The 23,819-nt window shown below is 42.9% G+C and overlaps 1 protein-coding gene across 1 annotated transcript in view; it reads left to right on the top strand.

Moving 5' to 3' along the window:
* The first annotated feature begins 22,125 nt into the window (after positions 1–22,125).
* Positions 22,126–23,819, top strand: part of PFDN1 (prefoldin subunit 1) — a 71,733-nt gene continuing 70,039 nt past the window's right edge. The window contains exon 1 of the mRNA XM_004008862.5: positions 22,126–22,174. Within this exon, the coding sequence (XP_004008911.1) occupies positions 22,142–22,174 (33 nt within the window). The 5' untranslated portion in view covers positions 22,126–22,141. The remainder of the gene's footprint in view (positions 22,175–23,819) is intronic.

The following is a 23,819-nucleotide window of genomic DNA, read 5'->3' as shown; positions in this document are numbered from 1 at the left end:
GTCCATCGAGTCAATGATGCCATCCAGCCATCTCATCCTCTGTCATCCCCTTCTCCTCCTGCCCCCAATCCCTCCCAGCATCAGAGTCTTTTCTAATGAGTCAACTCTTTGCATGAGGTGGCCAAAGTACTAGAGTTTCAGCTTTAGCATCATTCCTTCCAAAGAACACCCAGGACTGATCTCCTTTAGAACGAACTAGTTGGATCTCCTGGCAGTCCAAGGGACTCTCAGGAGTCTTCTCCAACACCACAGTTCAAAAGCATCAATTCTTCAGCACTCAGCTTTCTTCACAGTCCAACTCTCACATCCATACATGACCACTGGAAAACCCATTGTCTTGACTAGACAGACCTTTGTTGGCAAAGTAATGTCTCTGCTTTTCAATATGCTATCTAAATTGGTCATAACTTTTCTTCCAAGGAGTAAGCGTCTTTTAATTTCATGGCTGCAGTCACCATCTGCAATGATTTTGGAGGCCAAAAAAATAAAGTCTGACACTGTTTCCATTGTTTCCCCATCTATTTCCCATGAAGTGATGGGACCAGATGCCATGAGTTGTAGGCACACAATATTTGTTATGTGGATAAGTGAACACAAGAGATGACTAAAATCCAAGGCCAGCAAATGGACAGAAATGGGATGCAGTACTGCCCTGGAAGTGTGGTTGGGTTTAAAGAGGGTCTTTGTTGGGGAGAATGGATGGGGATGACAGGGTGAATGGAATTTGGGGCAGGTCATGGTGCCCTGGATAGACTGGAGGCAGAGATCCATTGGGAGGCCATGGAACAAGAGCTAATGACTGCCCCCTCCTCATCCTCTTCTCTTAGAGAGTTGTGACACTGTGAAGTTTCTCCAGGAGCCCACACAGAGATCTTATATCTCTCTGAATATCCAGAACTGAACACATGCACACCTGTAACCAAGCACTTCCAGGAATATACACGAGACAAATGAGTACATATGCTCATCCAAAGGTATGTGCAAGAATGATCTTAGCATTATTTACAATAACTTAAAACTGGAAACTACCCCATTGCTCATCAGTATTTGATGATGAATAAATACATTGTGGTATAGCTATACAATGAAATATTAAATAGCAATATGGATGAATCTCAACATACTCCAGTATTTTTGCCTGGAAAATCCCAAGGACAGAGGAGCCTGGTGGGTCACAATCCATGGGGTCGCAGAGAGTCAGACATAACTGAGCACACAGCACCACATACTGCTGAATCAAAGAAATCAGACACAAAAGGATTCTGTGATTCCATTTATTTAAAATTTTAAAACTAATATATAGGGAAAGAAATCAGGAAAAGGATTGCTATTAGGATCTGTAATGACTGGAAGGGGACAGATAGTGATACTCCTGGTGTTCTGATAATGTTATATTCCAAGATTTAGGTACTGACTACCTAGGTGCCCCTCACTTTGAGAAAATTTATTGAGTGTGATTTGTGCAATTTTTTATAGGTACTAAACTTCAAAGATTCTTCTTTTTTTGTTTTTTCTTTTTTTTGTTTAAACTTCAAAGATTCTTAAAACTTGGGTAGGGGACTCTTTTGCTGTTTGCATTATGCAAAGCTCTGTAAAATACCAATGTATTACTGTAGTAGTCAGAAAAAATGGTACAGATGTCAGAAGTAATTGGAGTATGAGTTACTTTGAACTCTTCATGGGGCTCCCTTTCCTGCTTCTAAGCTTCAAGCCTCTAGTCTTCACACAGGGCTTTTCTGAGCACAGTTAATGTTTCCTGTGGGCTCTGGGCTTCCTGCCTTTCAGCTGCTTTCTCCTCCTGCCCCTGCTGCTGCTGAAAGCTCTCCTCAGCATCCTCAGAGGAGGTCCCCTGGGCATCTACCTGGCTGATACAATGACTCTGGGAGCCTCTGAACCATCAGCCACTTTTCATGATTGGTCAGCAGAAGAGATTGGGCCCTCGTGAGTAAGAGAAGCATCTACCTCTTGTCTATGAACTTCCCTTTCAGCAGCCTTGGAGAGACTTTATTTTATGATGTTCATAATCATTGTTATCAGGTTAATAAAGATTTAACAGTCATTGAGTGTTCACTGAACAGGGTCCGCTGGGTTAGGAGAGAAGTGCTCTGACTCTCCTATGTTGTAGTTGCTTAAGTTAAGGGGTAAAGTCAGACTGTTAACCTAATCCTTTAACCACTAACTACATTCTCAAATGAGTTCTTGGGGCCATATTTATCTTCTCTTCCTCCCAAATCCAAAAACAATATAGTGAAGAAATCCCATCAAAGGAATCTGAGAGAGCAGCTCCTCAGAGTTTCTTCTCCTGCCCCAAGGTGCCTTATTAGGGTGCCAGGGGAGGAGCAGGAGTGCAGCCTGATACACAATTGAGCCCGAGTCTAGGCCCCACTGTTTCATGCACGATACCCGACCGCTCTGAACCTTCCTCCCTACCTATAAACTAGACATACTAAAAATACCCACCTGGAAGAGCTGCAGAAATTATATGTGTGAGTAAAGTGCCTCACTCAGGGCCAGCCGAATGTTAGATGCTCAGTAAATGTTGATTATCATCAGCAACCTGTCCAAGAAGCTAATTAGTGGCACATCCAGGATTGAAACCCAGGCTTCTGATTCTCAGTCCACAGTTCTTTTCCTTAGAAACAAGCAATACTTTTCAATTGTCTTACATTCTGCCATCAGTTTTGGTTTTTAACAAATATATGTGGATTTAAGAAACCATGGAACAGCAACTCAATCCAAACATATCACTTCAACTTGGCTGGCCTGAAATTTTTCCCTCTGTCAGCAGTGCCTGAAATTCAAGCTTCCTGTTTGAGAATGCTGATACTCCTGGGAATAGCCATGTGTTAAGAGGCTAGCATTCTTAGTTGACATAATTCATTTTAGCTTCATTCATTCAGTGAATATTTGTAGAGGCCTCTCTGTCAGCTTCCAATGAAATCCATGCTCTGAAGAAGAGGGAGGGCATTTTGATGGAGTTGTGGGAGGCAGGGGAGGGAGAAGAAGTTGTCTTGCAGCAAGTACATTCATTTACTCATTCAAAAAAATCTACCAGGCACTCATAATGTGCCAAGTACTATCCTTGTTTCTGGAGAACAGTGAACAAGAATGACACGTGGATCAACAATACGTGTGTAAATAAAGAAGTAGAATAATTTCAGAAATACACACACAAGTGTGATCTGCTAGAGAGTCAGTGGGTATAGAATTAATTTATATAGGTGGCTCCAAAAAGGTCTCTCTGAGGATATAACATCTGAACTGGGACAAGACAAGATCAGGCACACAAAGAATAAGCTTAGTATGTGTGTGTGACAAAAAAGAACCCCTGAGCTGCAGCATTGGCATTGGAGACTTAAAAAGGAGGTAAGGACCAGATCATGTGGGGCCTTGTAGGCTGTGGTGAACAATCTGGAAGCCAGTGGAGTGTTTTGAGCAGAGGAGTGATATGATTTGATGTACGTTTAACACATATGACTTTGATATACAGAGAAGGAGTCTTAGGGGACAAAAGTTAGGAGACCTTTGGAGTCATCCAGGCAAGACATGATGGTGGCCAGGATTAGGGTGGGAGTAGAGGAGGTGGTGGTCAGATACAGGATACATATTGGAGGAACCACCTGTAAGATAGGCTGATGGATCAAAGGCGGGCACTATGGGAGAGAGAAGAATCAAGGTTGATTTCTTGGATTGTAGCCTGAGAAACTGGCTGCCTAATGGTTTTGTTCATCAGGATGGGAAGGAATAGGGGAGCATGTTCACAGGGCCCACAGAAATAAAGAATTCTTTCATGGACATATTAAGTCCAAATGAGGTAAAGAAAGGCACTACAAGTGAGAGTGATGGGTGGGAAAAAGATGCAAGGAGGAGAAAAATTGAACCAAAAGGGTAAATAAGAAGGACTTGAAGATAGAAAAAGGAAAAAAATAAAAAGACACTTGACATATGGTAGTATTTCACAACTCTTCTGTTAGAGTATCTTATTTAATCCTTATGGTTCCTGGGGGAGATGGGTAGTATTATTATCTCCAGTTTAATGGAAGGAGGCCCTGAAATCAGAGGAATGAAGGCTACTACTACCTAATGCAATTTGGTGGATGCTTCCTAGTCTGGCAGGGCCCAGGCTCCTCACTGACCTCGAGCTTCTATCTTGACCCCTGTTCTCCAAAGAGAGAAAAAGGCTCTGTGTTTTCCTCCTTGCTGTGGTGAGGTGCCCAAGTTGAGACAGGCCTCTGGGAACAGGACACTAGGCAGTGTCATTCCTGGAAAAAAGGAAAAGGCTAAACTTGTCTGAGAGCAGGAGAGGGAAGTTAGAATTGCCCCTTCGATGGTTGGTTTCTGGAGTGTCAGGCCACCACCATGTTAATATAATTTGGAGGTTGTTGTGGTTTGGATTTTCTTTTTGAATTTTTAAAATTGCACATTTTTTCTTGATTGCCCCCTTGACTGATGGAGAAGAAAATGGGACCTCTTAGCTCACTGCCACCCACACAGCTGTAAAGGAAGCCAGCCCTCTTGCTCTTCAGAGAACATCCCCCCTCCCTTCTTTCTTCCCTCCCAGCATCTTGGCCATTACTAAACAACAGGGCATCTAAGGAAAAGGGCTCCTTTCAGGGCTGGAGTGCTGTAGTTAGTGGCTCATAGCCTGTGTGGGAGGCTTCCCCAAAGATGTATGATGTGGGTGCAGCAACCAGACAGACGGGAGGAATTAAGTCACCCTTTTCCCCAACCCTCATTTCCTTGTAACCTAGAAGTCATTGGGTTGGTTTCCCTATGATGAGAGACTGGTTTTATTTTTGTTGTCCTCCAGATTTCGATAGCAGGCATGCTTCACTGAGAGTGTGAAAAAAGGAAGAAGCTACCAGCTTGTTCTTCCTTATGCCATTAGTGTCTGGGTTAAGCCTGGTTATGTATACCACACTCTTCCCCAGGACTCTCTAGGAAGGCTTGATTTCTTTCTATTTCTTCGGTGGTACTGAGTGGATCAGTGGCCTTGGGAAGCCCTGTGCTTGGTAAGGAGGGCCTGATCAGGTCCATCTGCATGTCTGCCCAGTGGATGTAACTCCAGACCCCAAGATTTAAGGTGAGAGAAGCCTGATGCAAGTTCCACCCTGCAGGTACAAACATCCTTTCCTAGTTTGGACACCTGGAGAAAGTCCACCGGTCCCAGTTGTGTTTGTCACTCCTCCTTTGTGCTTTCACAGCACCTGGGCCTGGACAATGCAAGGAAAATTGGTCCTCTTCTCATAGCAGCTTTGGTTTTCCTCTCCCGTGGCTTCCATTGCACTGTGTATGGTCATTGCTCATCTGTTTTTCCCACTGTGAGCTCATGGATGTCATGGAGAGTGTTCTTTCGCAGTTCTCTCTGCCTGTACCTGACACAGTTCCTAGCTCATCAGAGGCTTTCACTAAATGTTTAATGCATACATGAATGGACAATTGAGTAAATGAATGGATGCATGAATAAAGAAATGAGTGAAAATAGGGTACAAGTTAAGAGTTTAGGCTCTGCATTAGACAAAGCTGGGTCCATAGGATTTTCCAGGCAAGAACACTGGAGTGGGATGCCATTTCCTCCTTCAGGGGATCTTCCCAACCCAGGGATTGAAACCACAGCTCCTGTGGCTCCTGCATTGCAGGTGGATTCTTTGCCGCTGAGCCATCTGGGAAGTCCTCAAATCCTGACCAGGTCAATTTCTGGTTGTATAATAATCTTAGACAAGTTATTTGACCTCTCAAAGCTTTACTTTTTAAAAATTCTTTTCTGTTATGGTTTATGATAGGATATTGAATATAGTTCTCTGTGCTAACCAGTAGGATCTTGTTTATCTGTTCTATATAAAAGCTTAGCTTTGTTAACCCCAATCTCCACTCCATCCCTCCCCCAACCCGCTCCCCCTTGGGAACCGCCAGTCTGTTCTCTATGTCTGTGATTCTGTTTCTGTTTCATAGATAGGTTCATCTGTGTTATTTTAGATTCCAGTTATGAGTGATATCATATATTATCTTTCTCTTTCTGACTTATTTCACTTGGTATGATAATCTCTAGTTGTATAAAGCTTCACTTTTCTTATTAAGATTTTTGTGAGGATTATGGTGCATGTAAAGCGTTTATCATAATACCCAGTGTGAAGGATGTAATCAGTCCAGGATAGCTATCGACAAGCTCTGACTTCTAGCCCTCTGCTGGTTTTTACCACTGTGGATCTTGTTGGCAGTCTTCTTGCCAGACTCATGGCTGTGCAGGTACAAGTCAGAGTCAGGCTATGGATGTGCATAAGCACTGGGTTTTCCTGAGAGGTGGAAGCTCTGACAGGGGCCTTCCTTGAGCTGGGCACAACAGGTCAGCGGCTATCCCCATTATCTCAGGCCTTCTCTATGGGCAGGCATCCTTAGAAAAAGCAGGAACAGGGCTTCTTTTAAGGTGTCTGGATGACAGCCACATCAACTATGTGACCTTTTCCTAGGAAGCCTGGTTTCCATGGTGAGCAAGGCGTGTTCTTTCTCAAGCTATGGTCTGTGACTTGTGGTCCTCTCTGGAATGTGGTGGCAGTGGCCCCAGCAACTGGGTGGGGACATCTGTCCAGAGGCTTCCCCTCCAATATCTCCAGGGTGTTGCAAGGGCAGAGATAGCCCCCCAGGCTCTCCAGTGTCCACACCAGCCCTCTAACCTGGAAGGATTTGCCTTGAAGCCCTGACATTACTTCCCCACCCCATGCATGCACACTTACTGGCTCCTGGCCAACTGGCTGCCAGACCAGGCAGAAAGAAGGGGACTCTTTCTGTGATCCCCCATCTTAGGCAGAGGCCCTGACCTCCTCTACCTCATTCTGGCAGCCTGAGCCGGGAGAGGGCCGGCCTCCCTGGCCTTGGCAGAGTACGTGTTTGGGCCCAGGCTCCGCAGCTGCCAGAACAGGAGCTGAATGCCCAGTGCGTCTGCCAAAGCTTGCTAACTTCTTTCTTCTCTCTCAGAGCTATGCAAACGGAGGCCGCTGAGGAATGTGGTGGCAGCGAACCTCCCCGCCACCGCCTCCCTCCCGCTGTGGCCTGTGCTCCCCCAACCCCCCAGGCTGGAGTCACACCAGAAAAATGCAGTGGAAGAAGAAATCCCCCAGTGTGTCATGACATTACATTTCCGCCTGGTGCTCAGAAACAAGAAAAGTGGGGTGGGGGGAGGTGGAGATGGTATGGTCATAGTTGGATCCCATGACTGCCTCACCTCTCTGCTTCCCTGGGGCAGATCACCTGTTCCCTTGGAGCTCTGTTTCCTCATTAAGAAATCAGAGCACATCACCGCTGACTCAGATCACAGAGAAACTCTGAGAATTAACTGCTATCATGAAAGAGCACTGATATTCCTAAGAGGCTGCTGAGTGAGGCCATATTGCAACTTTTAGTTGATAGTTACTGATCTAGTTTACTGAGAGCATGTGTTCATTTACCGTCATACAGTGATTCCTATTTTGTTCTAAAAGCTAAGAAAACAAGAGTGAATAAGACTCAGGCTCTGCCCTCTCGGAATTTGCACTCTAACAGGAAAGATAGACAATTTAACAAGTCGCACCAATCAAGTGTCAAGAGGCTTGTGATGGGCAGTAGGCAGTGCCAGGTGGGTGAGCCTACTCCAGGGGTCAAGGAGGCCACCTCTTGAGGAAGTGAAATTCAAGCTGAGTCCTAAAAGATGCGCAGATGTGGCCCAGGGGAAGAAAGGGGTTAAGCTTATTCTAAGCAGAGGAACAGTCAGTGGGGGAAGGGAGGATGATGGGAATGAGGAACTGAGTTTGCTGTGACAGGAAGGTAGACAGCTGGGCTGGGGTCAGCAGAGGGACGAGGAGGTAGAGGGAAGCTGGCTCAGATCATGCAGGGCCTTCAAGACACTGCCAAGGAGTTTATCCTGGATCTGCAGGGTGATGGGGAGCCAGCCTAGGGTATAAAGTAAGTGTGGTACTCCAATGTTCAGAGCAGCACTCTTCACAGTTGCCAAGACATGGAAACAACCTAAATGTCCATCAACAGGTGAATGGACAAAGAAGATATAGAAACTTATGGTTACCAAAGGGGAATAGGGGTGGGGGAGGGATGAATCAGAAGTTTGGGATTAACAGATACATACTACTATATATAAAATATAAATAGATAAACAACAGGGATCTGTTGTGTAGCTCAGGGAACTATATTCAATATCTTATAACCACCTATAATGGAAAAGATTCTGAAAAAGGTTTTATATAACCACTTTACTATATACCTGAAACAATGTAAATCAACCATATGTCAATTAAAATTTGATTAATTAAAAAATAATAAGTGTGGGTAGGGGATGCTGTGACTGGATCTGTTTTTGAGTAGATGACTCAGGCTATAGTATGGAGAGCGAGCTTGAAGGGTAGCAATGGTAGAGTAGTGAGACTGTTTAGTGATGGCTAGTGTAGTAACCAGATAGCAGTATCTGATGGTGGTAGCAGTGAAGAAGAAGAGAAGTACATGAATGCAAGAGATGTTTATGAGGTATGTGGAGGATGAGAGAAAGGGAAAAGAGTCAAGGAAGACTCTGAGTTTTAGGCTTATATGCCTAGATGGACTGTGGTGCCATCCACTGAGATGGGCCATACTGGAGAAGGAGAAGCTGGTTGGGGATAAAGAGAGCAAGCCCAGTTTTGACCACATTTGACATCCCACCCTATCAGTAGGATGTCTGGTGCTTAGTTGTAGAGCTGAGTTTGGAGCCCAGGAGAGGCTCTGGGCTGGAGAGGTATCATCTTCCTGGACAGAGTAAGGAACTATATGATTAAGATAATGCTAGCAGCTCTTAACAGGTAAATGCCCAGCTCAGTGGTCCATCACAGTGGTTTATTTCTCAGATCAAGTCTAAAATGGGTATTATTAGGGCTTCCCTGGTGGTCCAGTGGTTAAGACACCATACTTCCACTGCAAGGGGCACAGGTTTGATCTGTGGTTGGAGAACTAAGATTCTGAATGTCATGCAGCACAGCCAAAAAAAAAAAAAAAGGAAAAAAATAGGGTGTTCCTAATAAATGGGAGGCTCTTCTCCAAATATTAGTTCAGGGACCTAAGTCCTTTCATCTTGGATCTTTGCCATCTTTAATACATGACTCGACTTCTGAGGTCACTGTGATGTAGCAAGAGCGTGAAGGATTGTGCATGGGAGTTTCTATCACTTCTGTCCGCATCCCACTGACAAAAGCTCATCATGTGGTCACATCTAGCTATAAGAGAAGTGGGAAAGCATAGTCTAGGTGGGTGTCTATGAGAAAGAGGAAATGGGTTTGGCAACCAGCTAGCCAGTGCCTGGCACAGGAAGGCACAGGAGAGGATAAGATCATCTGGCAAGGCTGGGGCTTGTGCCTATTCATTTATCCCTATTTTTTATATGCCTACACAGGCCCAGGCCAGACAAAAGTGAAGGTAAGCCACTTCTTCCCCTCCCCAGGCTCATGTTCTTGGAGGCCAACAGGAGAGGGTAGACTCCAACCCATTTTGATCCCTCCTGTAAGTTCAACAGATCTTCAGGGTGAAGTGATCCTGCAGTAGTGAGGCACGTTGATTCTGACACTGGCCACCCTTGCCTGTTCCCTGAGGCTGGCTGCCACTCACCCTTCCTTACGTTCCTTCACCTCAACAAGCATTTATTGAGTATCTCCTGTATGGGGGTATACAACGTCCAGTTCTGCAAATGCAGCAATGAAAAGAGCAGGCTTATTTGCTTATTGTCCACCTCTCTCACTAGAATGTTAGTGTCATGAGTAGGGTCTATGGCTTATTTTGTCCCCCACTGTATCCTCAGGCTCCCAAACAAGACTTAGCACATAGTAGGAATTCTAGAACTGATTGTCGAATACATAGATGGTTGAATAAGGCCCTTTGGGAATTTACATATGTAATGAGTGCTAGGAAAGGAGAAGGACAGGTTTCTATGGGGTAGCCCACAACAGTGACCTGCTCTGGTTCAGGAGGTCAAGAGAGCTCTTCCTAAAAAAGAAATTTTTAAGCTTAAAATACGTGGGTGACCAGCAGATGGAAGAATATGCAAAAGCCTGGCATCAAAAGGGTGTGTGGAAGAACGAGGGAAGTTCAGTGTGTCTGGACCCTAGAGGGGAGGATGGAGGAAGTGCTACAAGATGAGGCAGTGGGCAGGCGGGACCAGACTGCCTTTGGCCTTGTGTGTGTGCTCATTCATGTCCAACTCTTTGCAACCCCGTGGACTGCAGCGTGCCAGGCTCCTCTCTCTGTCCATGGAAATTTCCCAGGCAAGAATACTGGAGTGGGTTGCCATTTCGTAGTCCAGGGGATCTTCCCGACCCAGGATCAAATCTGCATCTCTTCTGTCTCTTGCATTGGCAGGCAGATTCTTTACCACTGAATCACCTAGGAAGCCCCACATATAGCCTTGAGGAACCTCTTAAGTCTCTGTATTCTGTCCTGAGGGTGCATCACTCAGCAGCATCTTTGACATGCAACCATTACATTTCAAGTCATTGTCCAAAGTGGGCAATTTTCACTTCACTAGTGATTTGCACGTCACTGTCTCAATAGTGTTTGAACGTGGGTCGGAATGAAAGCTCCTGTCTGCTTGCCCTCCTTCCTACACAGAGAGAGCTTCTCTTCTTTTCAGCAAAACAGACGCCTAGATTCTTCTTCTTGCTGAAAGGATGTTGAGAATTGAACAATCGCCTTGATGTGCTCAGTGCTTACATAAGACCTCATTTAATTATCACAACAACCCTGGAAGGTTGGCACGACCATCCCCATTTTATAGATGAGGAAACTGAGTCCCAAAGCAGGAAGGCTCAGGTAAAGTGCATCTCTCTAAACTAGAAACGTTGAAGTAAATGCTAGTCTTTCTCAGAAAAATAATAACTCTAAGCTGCTCCAACAGGCTGAGAACAGAATTGCAAAGGAGCCAACAGTCCAGTGAGTCAGGTTACTTTAAGCAGCCAGTCAGAAAGTGTTCAATAATGTCTGAGACACTTAACATGACATTCCTAGAGTTAAACATGGTCCCAGCCCTGAAGGCGCTCACTGACAACTGAGAGACAGACAGATGAGGGAACTATAGTTTCAGCATCATGTAAGCAGCTACTCTCAAGAAAGTGTTGATGGAGAGCTGGGAGAGCACAGGAACTTTGGTCAAGTTTACTGTGTGCTCTGAGCTGAGGGGGCAGGGAAGATGTGCAAAAGCTGACAGCTCTGATACTGACCCAGTCTCTCTTTTTTTTTGAGATCCTTTCTTTTACCCCACAAACATCGATGAATTTCTAAGTATGTGCCAAACACTAGGGATAAGGCAGTGAACAAATACACACAGTACATACTCTCAGTCTAATATAGGAGATAGCCATTTAACGAATAATTACATGGACCCACAAAACTATATAGAATTTTTATAGAATATAATGGCATTTGGCTGTGGGAAGAAGAGCTGAGAATCAGGGGGTCAGGAGCATGAGGCTAATTTTCTTTTCCTGCTATATATAATTTATACAGTTTTTATTTAATATGTGGTTATTGCATGAGTTACTTTTTTTTTTTTTTTTTTTCAGTGATTTGGCACTTACCTGGCGGTCCAGTGGCTAAGACTCCACATTTGCAATGCAGAGGATACAGGTTTGATTCCTGGTAGGGGAACTAGATCTTACATGCTGCAACTAAGACTCCACATTCGGCAGTGAAGAGCCAGTGCAGCAAATAAATAAATATTTTTTGAAAATCATGCAAATAAATATGTTAAAAACTGTGATAAGTGCCATGAAAAAGAAGTATAGGATTCTTTGAGAAGGTAACAGAGGTGTCTACTTTACATTTTTTGGAGTCAGCACAGACTGAGAACTGAGAACAGACTTGCAGTTGCTGAGGGAGAGGGGTGTAGGGGCTGGGTTGAGAGTTAGAATCTAACGGGGTTAGCAGATGCACAAAGCCAACGTGTGAGTAGTTTTTGTTCAGTAAAACTATAAAAATACCAAGAAGGGATTGATTTGCACTAATGCTTTACTGCCCTGAGGACTGGGAATTCACAGAATCACACAGTCACTGTTGGGTAGAGTCAGGGAAACAAAGTCTGGGCTAGGAGCTGATCTGCTGGGTATGAGCTGTGGTCACAGTGCAATACGACAGAAACTCGGCACCTGCTTAATTCCACTGTTCTCTCTATGGCTTCTTGGGTTTCAACTTCCTTCCCTTTCCAGGAATTCTCATTTTCTCTTTGTCTAAGCACCTGAAGCATTTATATCAGAATGGCTTTAAAGTTCTGAGCTAATTTTTCTTTCTCTCTTCCAGAAAAGCATTTCATTAATATTTCCTTCCTCGTAAGCTCCTGGTAACATGCAGGTTCTCTGGGCTCCAGCACACAGATCCACTGAATCTATCTCCCCAGAAGGAGGGGCCCAGATATCGTGCTTTTGAAGATTTCCTGGGGAACTCCTTGACGGTCCAGTGGTTAGGACTGTGCTTTCACTGTCAAGGGCCCGGATGTGATCACTAGTTGGGGAACTAAGATCCCACAAGTCATGAAGCACAGTCGTGCTTATGGTGTACCCAGAATTCACGTGTAGTCCAAATCTGAAATAACATCAGGTTCATGTTTCTTCTAGTAAGCAGAAGCCTAGAGCTTATTCTATCTCAACTTCTCTTTGTGCCCTGGCACTGAGGCCCTTTTCCAAGATCTGCATGTTCAAGTCTAGTCAAGGGTAAGTGGGTACAAAAAGGAGTCCCATATTCCCAAGACAAATGGAACCTTTTGACCCTAAATTCTGTTTGAGATTCAGCATAGTTTTGCCAGGATCCACTCAAAAGAGGCCATAGGGTGGCGTGGAAGGAATCTGGAAGGAAATCGAAGACTCCTGGGCTCTAGTCTCAGCTTGGATACCAATTTGCTATTTCTAGACAAACTACTTCTCTTTTGTGAGGTTCATTTTCTATATTTATATATTATACTTTCCTATATATTTCTGTGTATTTTCTATATTTTCAACTATAAAATGAGAGGGTATGTGACAAACGGATGGACTAATTAGGATCCGTTGCAGTTTGCCCCCTGATTCTATGTGGCTTTCTGTCCTCAGAAGCTGATGTTTCAGGATAAGTATTTCTGCTAGGGACTTCTTATGTATTCTTCTAATCCCTGTGGTTAGAAAGACCAAGACCTATGAGGTCACTCACCCACAGCCAGCTACCCTTTGCCATCTTCCCAAGCCCAAGCTGACCTTAGCATTTGACCTTAGCTGAGGGGACAAAAGGAAGTGGTAACTTCCACATCCCCTCAACAATGCCTGCTACAATTTGTTGTTAATGAAACAAAGAGATAGTCCTTAGTGTCCCTGAGCTAGAAAAGCCAAACTATACTAAAACTTAAATTCAGTGCCCTTGGGCGGGACCCTCCATATCCAATGATCCAAGGACTCCATTGCAAAACAAGACTGTTTTCTTGAAGTCCCTGACCTCCACCATCTCAGGCAGAATAGAGGTTCACTATCATGAAGTTCATGTATTGATTGAAATGGAATTGACCTAGTCATTAGGAGAGAGGATTGAGAAAATTGAAATTTTGGACACTAAGGTGTAGTGGACACATTTTTTTTTCCTATTTGTGACATCCATTACCTCTTTCTTTGATAGTTACACTTTATCCTTTGGTAAAGAAGACACTTTCCCCTCATTCTCAGTCCATGTGCTTTTTGGGTGGGGCTGTACCCCTAACCTTCCAGAAATGGCTGTATGACCTGTTCCTGGCCGATCAAGAGCCATGCCACTAGCTATTGTGGTTGTTTCAAAGATGGGCATATGATACAACCTAGGCCTGGAAAATCCAATTCTGGCACTCTTTCTGGAAACATAAAGGAAAGAGGTCTCTCTCTGCTTGGAGGCTAAAGTGGTCAAATGGAAGCCTGGAGTTGTTTGTGACTACAGATGAGAGTTAATAACAAGGTGGGCAATGTGTGGCTTCTTGTTTCAACTAAGTTTTCTGCTTATTAGGTGTTACACTTACTCATGTTCTAATTTCTAAAAGGAAAAATAGTAAGTTTTAAAGCTTCTTACAATTTAGAAACCTTTGTTTAAAAAATTTGGAGCTGCTCTATGTGAGTGCTCTGGGGAAAAGCTTTAGTCACCATGTCCTAGGAACAGCTCTGAGGACAGAAAAACATTCTTCCATGTTGATGCTTTTTGGGAGCCTATTTAAAAATTGCATGTGGAGTTTTGTCCAGATCTCAACCCAACTCCATTGTATTCTTCTTCCTGTTTTACAGGACAATGAATATTTTCCATTTAGGGTGAGCTGGGCGATAGAGACATGGATTCTCCACTAAGCTTTTGATTTTCCTGATTTTATTGCTTCCCTATTCTTGAGTCTCCTATTCTTGGCTCTCACCTCTGCCAGGCCCCACACCCTCACTTTCTCTGGTGAGCAATGGGATAAATATCCCAGTCTTTGTTATGCTCTGTTACCCAGTTTCATCTCTAAGGCAAGGTTAAATCATCAGATTGATTGAAAGTACCCACTTTCTTTGGACTTTTCGTAAACAGTTTGAATCAAATGTGGCCAGGTGCCTGGGAAAAGCTGCTGACTGTTTCTCCTTAGGACAACTCACTTCCTCTCTTTGCAGCTCACAATGACTGTTTCATTTGCTAGGCACAGCTAAGGCTCCCTCCTAGGAATGTCCCAGCCCCAAATCTTACTTTGTCAGCCAGAAGAGCTACTTCAGTTTCTTTGCAAATGTGTCACTTGGGAAGGACCACTCCCTATTCTTGTCCCTAAAGCCCTCACATATAAGAACCATATAAGCTGTACAAATGCCCCACCTGATCCTACCCTACTCCTAGGCAGACCCGTGCATAATTCATTTTCAGAGGAAACATGCAAATTCCCTATTCCTGAGGATATGAGGAAGTAGCCCACTTGGAAGAGAATCTTAAAGGCCTTCAACACTATTAAATTCAATTTAATGCTCCCAGAGGCTACCCACAGATAACAAGAGTCCCCAGGATCACAGAACTACTTTTTCTCACCATCCTTGGGTGAGGTGACTGGGAGCTTGAAGTGAAAGATCTGGAGACATCCAAGAAATAATGACAGAGCAAGAGGATGTGTGGCACAGAAGTGAAATCAACCAGAAGGCAGTAGGTTTATGTGTGTTCAGTCGCTCAGTCGTGTCTGATTCTTTGTGACCCGATGGACTGTAGCCCATCAGACTCCTCTGTCCGTGGAATTTTCCAGGCAAGAATACTGCAGTGGGTTGCCATTTCCTCCTCCATGGGATCTTCTCAACCCAGTGATCGAACCTGTGACTCCTATGTTTCCTGCATTGGCAGGCAGTTTCTTTACCACTAGTGCCAGCTGGGAAGCCCAGGTAGGTTTATAACAGCTATAATTTCAGAATGGTCATGGCAAATACAATTTTCTGGGTATCAGTCTAAATTTTAAATAGTATAGTTGTCCCTCAGTATTCACCAGGGATTGATTCTTCTGATATCAAAATCTCAGGATGTCTGAGTCCTTTAGAGTCAGCCCTTATTTTGAAATTGCATCGACAGATACAAAAGGCCAGCTCTATATTATTCACTCAGTTAATCTTCACAATAACCCTGTAGTTACTACATTGCATCATCTCCAGTTTTCATGTGGGGAAATTGAGCTACAGAGAGGTAAAGTAACTTGCTCAAGGTCCTACACTTGATTCATGATTGGGCTAGGATTTGAATCCAGGCAATCTGGGTCCAGAATTTTTCTTTTATCCAGTACACAGCCTCTCTGTAAGCTGAATGGGTGTCCTGGCCTGCCCAGGATTAAGGGGTTTCTCAGATCACAGGGCTCTCAGCACAAAAACTGGTATCAGTTCAGTTCAGTCATTCAGTCGTGTCCGACTCTTTGCGACCCCATGAATCGCAGCATGCCAGGCCTCCCTGTCCATCACCAACTCCCGGAGTTCACTCAGACTCACATCCATTGAGTCCGTGATGTCATCCAGCCATCTCATCCTCTGTCGTCCCCTTCTCCTCCTGCCCCCAATCCCTCCCAGCATCAGAGTCTTTTCCAATGAGTCAATTCTTTGCATGAGGTGGCCAAAGTACTGGAGTTTCAGCTTTAGCATCATTCCTTCCAAAGAAATCCCAGGGCTGATCTTCAGAATGGATTGTGTTGGATCTCCATAGTCTTGGGTAAATCATGATGATCACCTGAATATAGAAATATTATCAAAGAAGATGTTTCCATAGTAAATTAAGTGATGCAAAAGCAGCTGAGATAAGGCAGAGTTAAGAGAGAACTTGCTCAAAACAGGAATTTTGAAAAGCAGATGAACCCTAGGGCTCTCCTCTCTCCCACTGCCTTAGTTTTGTGCCCTTGCTATCTGGATTGGTGCTCTGTTCTGATCTGGTTTCTCATCTTTTGCCTTCCAGGAATCACTCCCGCTAAAGCAGCCATCACAATTTTCTGGAGTGTAAATAAATGTGACCAGTCACTCCCTTGCTTACAACACTCCATTGCATTCAATGACCATTGCACTCAATGAGCTTGACTTGGAAGGCCCTCCACTGTTGGCCCTCACCTCTCTGTCCCTTTCTCTCTCAGTGTTTAGCATGCTCTGTGCTTCACCCATACCAAACAATTTGTATTCCCCCAAAGACGCTAGGCTCTCGCCTTGGTGTCTTAGTCTCTTCTAGGAATATCGTTTTTCCTTTCTTTGCTGCAAACTGTTGATTTTCCTGCAAGATTCCTGGATTAGGAGTCCCTCTTCTCTGTTCTTCCAACTCCTGGTGTCACTTTCTCTACAGCTAAATTTTCAGATTCTTTTACAACTTTCTGTTTATCTGTGACCCCTGCTGTATTGTGAACTGCTCTTTTATTTATCTGTAGGTTTGTAATACTTGACACATAATAGTAGCTAGTGTAGATTAGGTGTAACAGTATATCAAGAACTTTGCATGCATTATCTCACTTAATCCTTATAACAACCTATGGGATGGGTACTATTACTATCTCTGTTTTATAGTTGAAGAGAAGGGGACAGAAGTTAAGTCCTTTTCCTTGAATCTTGCAGCTGGTAAATAGTAGAGACAGAATTTGAAACTAGAAGGTCAGATTTCAAAGTCTATACTCTTAACTACTTTGCTAAACTTTCAGATGGAGTGAACCCTTCAGAGTCTATCCATCTTACAAAGTTGTTCAGATCAAATAACTTGATAAATAAGAAATGGCTTTGTAAGCTGAAAAGCTCTGATGTCAGAAACTGCTAATTTTAACCCAAATCTCTCTGGTTTCTCTTTCATAATAATATAATTCCTAGTGTTTAGCTGGTCACATAATTGCCCACAATAATAACTACATTTCCCAGTTTTTCTGGTCTCCAGGAATGGTCATGTGATTCTGTCTGGGCTAATGTGATATGAACAGAGCCACATTTTTATTTCTGGGATACGCCTTTAAAGGGACAGAGTGAGTGTCCCCCTCCCCCCTCCCCCACCCCTGGGTCCTTGCCCCTTCCTTGTAGCTCGTTTATGAACATGGTGGTGATGAGTCATCTTGGATCACAGGGATAAGATAGAAGGAGCCTGGGAACTGTGGCATTGTAGAACTCACATACTTACCCTACATTGCTTTTGCCTGGATGCTTGAGATGGAGAGAAATAAACTTCCATCTTGTTTTAGCCATTGTTGTTTTGGATCTCTATTATAGCAGCTGAACGTATCTCTAACTAATATAGTCTGTTCACAGGGAGAAAGATTATTCTTACTATTCCTATAGAGCTGCTTTGAGATGCTTATAGACTGTATCATAAGAATTAACTTTCTCTTCTCTGTAAAAGACATTATCATTCAACTATTAATAGTTTGCTTGGGTCAAAAACCTTGGAGTCTTTGCTTTTCTTTTAAAACAACTTGATTGAGATATAATTGACATATGATAAACTGAATATATTTAAGTGTACACTTTGATAAGTTTCCACCTAGGAAACCATCTTCAGAATTAAGATAATAAGTATATCCATCACCACAAAAATTATCTAATGCTCCTTTGTAATCACTTCCTTCTGCGTCTTCCTTAGGTTTCACTACCCCCAATCTATCTGGTAACTACTGATCTTCTTTCTGTCACTTTAGATTTGTTTGCATATTCTAGAACTTTAGACATGGAATCATTCAGCCTGTTACTCTTTCTCATCTGGTTTCTCTCACTCAGCATATTTATTTTGAGATTACAAATCATCTTTGATTCCTGTTTCATTGCCACCCTCTCTGCCCCCAATCCATTCCTTCATTAAGTTTAGTAACCTCTACCCGAATCCATCTACTTCTATCTGTCTCCATTGTCATCATCCTCAGATCATTAGTGTCTGTCTCGTGTACCACTGCAATAGTCTCCTGACTGGTCTCTTTGCTTCCAACCTTGCTCCTTCCAATCCATTCTCCACCTTGAACCCACAATGGTCTCCTTAAAATAGAATCATATCAATCTCTTCAGATCATATCAGTCCTCTGCTTGAAATTATTCACTGGCTTATAAACACACTCAGAATAACATTCTGATCCCCTGACTATAGCTTAAAGGTCTTTCATGGTCCGGCCTCCAGTGCAACTCTCTGATGTCACTGCCTTCTACTATTCTCCACATCCAGCCATGCTGGCATCTTCCTTTTGTTCTTCAAATATGCCAAGACTGCTCCCATCCTAAACTTCTTGCTGTTTCTTCTGTCTGGAAGGCTGTTTCCCCAGCTCTTTGCACAGCTATCTAATTCTCATTTTCCAGGTCTGATTTCAAATGTTATGGCCTTTCAGAGAGCTTCCCACACCTAAGTGGTATCCACCCAGCAGCCTCTAACCACATTGCTGTTTTCTTCTTAATAACACTTATTAGTTTATTAAATTATTTGTTGGCATGTTTATTGTTTCTCTTTTCCCACTGGAATGTGTGTTCCATGGGGACAGGGAATTTGTCTCTTGTTATTATTATACCCCAAGGACCTAATAGATATTCAATAAATATTTGTTGAATGAATAAATTAGGGTATTGTGCATGGGTTGTCAGAGCTGAACGGTAATAGGGGATCACTTTTTAAGTTCCACAACTGTGGTCTGTTTGCACCTCAGGAGTATATCCCTGTACTAGTGAAGTTTTCAGTGTGAAAGCTGTTTTTTTTTTTTTTTTTAATGAAAATAATAGAAGCAAGCTCAGCATGGTTATTCTCTAGACAAGTGTCCAAGAACTGAAAACTTTTTAGGGCTTTCATAGACAGTGTCTTCCTGTCATTTTAGAAACTCTAAAGAGGGAAAGACAATAACATTTATTTTGAAGTCCAAAATAAAAGGGTGATAATATAGTGGCTGCCCATACATAAATGTATATCACATTCTGCCAACTTTATGCTCTGGGCAAAGTTTCTTTTCCCCTAAGTTTGCTTCATTCATGTAGTGTCAAGAATTAGCATAAAAATTGGTCTGGAACCTATGACTCTCTCAGGGCTCTGGTAGAAGTGAATGTGGAGGAATTCCCTGCCAGTCCAGTGGTTAGGACTTGGTATTTTCATGCCAAGGGTCTGGGTTCAGTCCCTGGCTAGGGAACTAAAATCCCAAAAGCCACAAGGTGCAGCAAAAAAAAAGTGAATGTGAGATGTTTCTAAAGTCCATGGATATGCTGGACACTGAGGACAGGTTCTAATAAAAAATTTATGAGTCAAATGAGAAAATCAGCTCTCATAAGAAAGACCAGCAGATGCCCAACAGTGGAAGAATTCATACCCCAAAGATTTCAACTGATAAGACAGAAATAAATTAAAAAATAGTTATGTTAATTATGTTTTAATTATTTTCACCATTAGGTAAGAACATATCATTGCATATCATTATGGAAAAGAAAAGAACATGTAGATTTGAAAAAAGAACAAATATTTTTTTTCATTTTTTAAAATGTGGTAAAATATACATAACATTTACTATTATAATCATTTTTAAGTGTACAGTTCAGTGGTATTAAATACATTGACATTATTGTGTTACTATCACTACCATCCCTCTCCAGAACTCTTTTCATCTTATAAAACTGAAACTCTACACCTATTAAACAAGAATTCCTGGGCTTACCTGGTAGCTCAGTGGTAAAGAATCCACCTGCCAATGCAGGAGACACTGGTTCGATCCCTGATCCAGGAAGATTCCACATGCCCATGGAGAGACTAAGCCCATGCACCACACTATTGAGCCTGTGCTCTAGGGCCCAGGAGCCACAACTACTGAGTTATGTGGCTGAACTGCTGACTCCCTTGCACCCTAGAGTCTGTGCTCCACAACGAGAGAAGCCACCACAATGAGAAGTCCATGCACCACAACTAGAGAGTGCAGCAATGAAGACCCAGTATGGCCAAAAAGAAATAAATAACATTAAAAATTTTTTCCTTTCTATCCCTTCCTCCTGGCCCCTGGCAACACTATTCTACTTTCTGTCTTTATGATTTTGTCTACTCTGAGTCCCTCATATTGGAGAAGGACATGGCAACCACTTCAGTATTCTTGCCTGGGAAATCCCATGGACAGAGATGACTGGCTAGCTATAGTCTATGGGGTTACAAGAGTCAGACACAATCTAGTGACTAAACCACCACCACCACCACCAAGTTCCTTGTACAATGGAATCATACAGTATTTGTCTTTTTGTGACTGGTTTATTTCACTTAGCATAATGTCCTCACATTTTGTTTATCCATTTGTCGAATGATGGACATTTGAACAGCTAATAAGTCTAATAAAAAAAAATTTTTAAGACAGATAGTGTCATGTGTCTTGAAAAAGGAACAGAAGTAGTCTTGAAATTCCAAGGAGAGATTATTTATGGTCTGTGTGATGTAAAAAATAAAAAAAATACATAATGGATACATATTATGTGTCTGCTGCTTGCTGTATCTTGAAAGACAAATATAACAATGCTAACTACATGAACTTAATTATACCTTTTTATTGTGTGCCTACTGTGTGCATTGTGCTATGCTTGGAGCTTTCCATCCTGATCTTGTTTACTCCTCAGAATAACTCTGTTAGGTCAGTACTGTTATTCTCATATTAAATGAGGAGACAGACTCTGTTGATACACAACTAGTAAATGGAAGCAGACATACCTACGCTCAGTGTAGACCAAACCTTGAATACAGATTTGTTTAGTTCCAAACTCCCTGCCCTTTCCCCTGCCTCACAGGTTTTTAGAGTAAGGAAGATATCCATTTCTTTCATGTCCATCCTTCTAGTCATCCTTCTGGTTCAAATGCCAGCTATTTTACAGCAGATTTTCAAAATGTGGTTTGCAGTCCACTTAGATCAGATCATAAAAGGAGTTTGCAAAAGTATGTATTTCTGTGCCCCATATCAAAGATTCTAAGTAAGTTTGGGATGAGGATCAGAGAATCTGCATTTTTTTTTTCTTTTAAAAAGAAATTTGGTTTCTCGTGAGAACTCCTGTGTCTACAAGGTCTTCTGAGAACATTCAGTATAAATAAGTTCTTTGGGAAAACGCTTCAACTAAGCCTTCTGGACACGGCTGAGCGACTGAACTGAACTGAAGCCTTCTGGTCTTCTCCATGCTGCCATGTCTGAAACTCAGGCTGATTCTTTCTCATCCCTCCCTGACAGCACAGGACTCGCTGAAGGCATGAATGACTTTAAAGGTTTTAGCTTGATCTACATACATCTTAATTTAGCGACACAAACTAAACTATTTGTCGAAGTGGTTAAAACCACACACGAGGGGACGGAGGCGGGAGGGGGGTTCAGGATGGGGAACACGTGTACACCCGTGGCGGATTCATGTTGATGTATGGCAAAACCAATACAATATTGTAATTAGTCTCCAATTAAAATAAATAAATTTATATTAAAAAAACACACACACGAAATCTGCAGATTGTGCCGTGTTTGGAAGGATGTGGAGAATCACGGCAGGCCCATAGGTCACGTGGGGAAGACGTACTCTGAATCGGAATCCCGGTTATTTCAGGCGTTAATAACGACGGGGAAGGTAGGAAAACCAAGCAGCCCCACTCATGCGCAGGCGCAGAAGGAAGAGGCCCTATCAAATCTTCAGGGCGCGCCCTTCCCCCACGCTCTTTCCGGGCTTCTCCCACTGCGCAGGCGCAGTAGTGAAGCAAGATGGCGGCCCCCGTGGATCTGGAGTTGAAGAAGGTAAAAGAGGGTCTTGAGCAGGCAGAAGCTTTTCTTTGGAAGCTAAGGCGACTGTGGACAATAATGTCGAGTGAGTCTCGAGTGCTGCGGAAGGAAAGAGGCCCCAGGGAAATGGGGAGTGGTTTCTCAGAGTGCAAAGGCGGGACCGGGCCTCCTTAGGCGGGAGTCGAGGGCGAGCGGCTCTTTGCCGGGTAAGAGCCGGTTGGGCTGGGCCTGGTTAAGTTTGGCGGGCCTATAGCTGTTTTGTTCCCTTGTTCCGAGCTCCAGAGACCTTTCGTTGCTCTTGGTGCCTTCAGTTCCATAGTGAGGCCTGAAATGAGCGCTTCCAGTTGGAGCCTCTTAGCCTGCTTGCCCGAGCTGTAGCATCTGTAATTCTGTATACTAATTTGCTTTGAAAAACTCCAAGTCCAGTCTGTTTTTAGGTCAGTTCTTTAATCCCATATCTTGTAAGGTCGCTTCATACAGTTCAGTCAGGTATCCTCGTAGCAATGTTCATCTTAGGGCTTTGCCAACAACCGCCCCCTCCCCACCCTCGTTTTTAAAGATTTGTCAAAGAAGAAACAAGTCAAAGGTTTCCAGATCAAATTGGTATCAGAAGGAATTGAGTTTCTCTCTTCAAACAATTGCCTAGAAATGTGTTGTTACACAGAAATGTTTTCACCACCTGAGAGTTGTCAGGATTCTAACACCACTACCGACTCAAAAGCGTATCCTTTTTTTTTTTTTTTTTTTTGCGAAGAGAAGGAGAATGGGGATTGGAAAGGAGCCTAGACTTCATCTACTTTAAACTGATACTTTTCTAGAAAAGGAAACAGTTTAACAGAAGAGTCAGCCCAAGCTTGGTTCTAGAATATTGCATTCTCTGCCTCACTTTCCACCTTTTGACCACTACTTGAGGTTAGAAGAGCAAATTTTGTTTAAGACTGTCTTGTAATCTATCTTTGCATGAGAAATAAGACAGTTGAAGTAGCTCTTCCACGTAATAGATGAAGCAGTGTATTATTGCTCTGAGGATTTGTGTGTGTGTATTGCCTTTTGTTTGGAACTTGTACCTTTACTCCTTATGGTGCTGTCTAGTGCTGTATTATCTCAGCTTTAACAAAATACTAGCTTCCTTACCAAACTGTGTCTTAAAGTGTTTTAAAAGTTTACCTTTTTTTTCCGTTAAAAGTTCAAATTTAAGTTAGGGTTTAGTGAGAGCTAACAATAGAATACAGCTATGAATGGACTTACCCCTCAGTATTATTTCAGTCTGTTGCTGGGAAACCTGTGGACAGTGAATGCAAACTAAGAAGATAATTACAGACTTAAATTGGGTAGTTTTGTCAACCAATAAAATTACAGAAGAAACTTGTTTAAAGGTCTTTTAATGTTTATAATTTTGGGGGGAGGGGAAGGGATGGAGACTAATAGGAAACTTTAGGTACCTCCTCTCCCCTCTAGATAAACCTTTTGAAACCTTACTAGTAGGTGAGAACAAAGTCAGAATAAAAGTTAGTAGCTTTTTGCCATGTATTGCAGCCACAGATGTTATTATTAAGTCAGAATTTGACAGCATGTGAAAATCATTCTAGGCACTTCAGAAGTATCAAAAACCTTTTAACAGTACTCAGAGGTCAAGTTTGGCTTATCGTGTGCATATGAA

This window comes from Ovis aries, chromosome 5, assembly GCF_016772045.2.
Source record: "Ovis aries strain OAR_USU_Benz2616 breed Rambouillet chromosome 5, ARS-UI_Ramb_v3.0, whole genome shotgun sequence".
NCBI classification, from domain to species: domain Eukaryota; kingdom Metazoa; phylum Chordata; class Mammalia; order Artiodactyla; family Bovidae; genus Ovis; species Ovis aries.
This window is presented reverse-complemented; position numbering and strand designations above follow the sequence as displayed.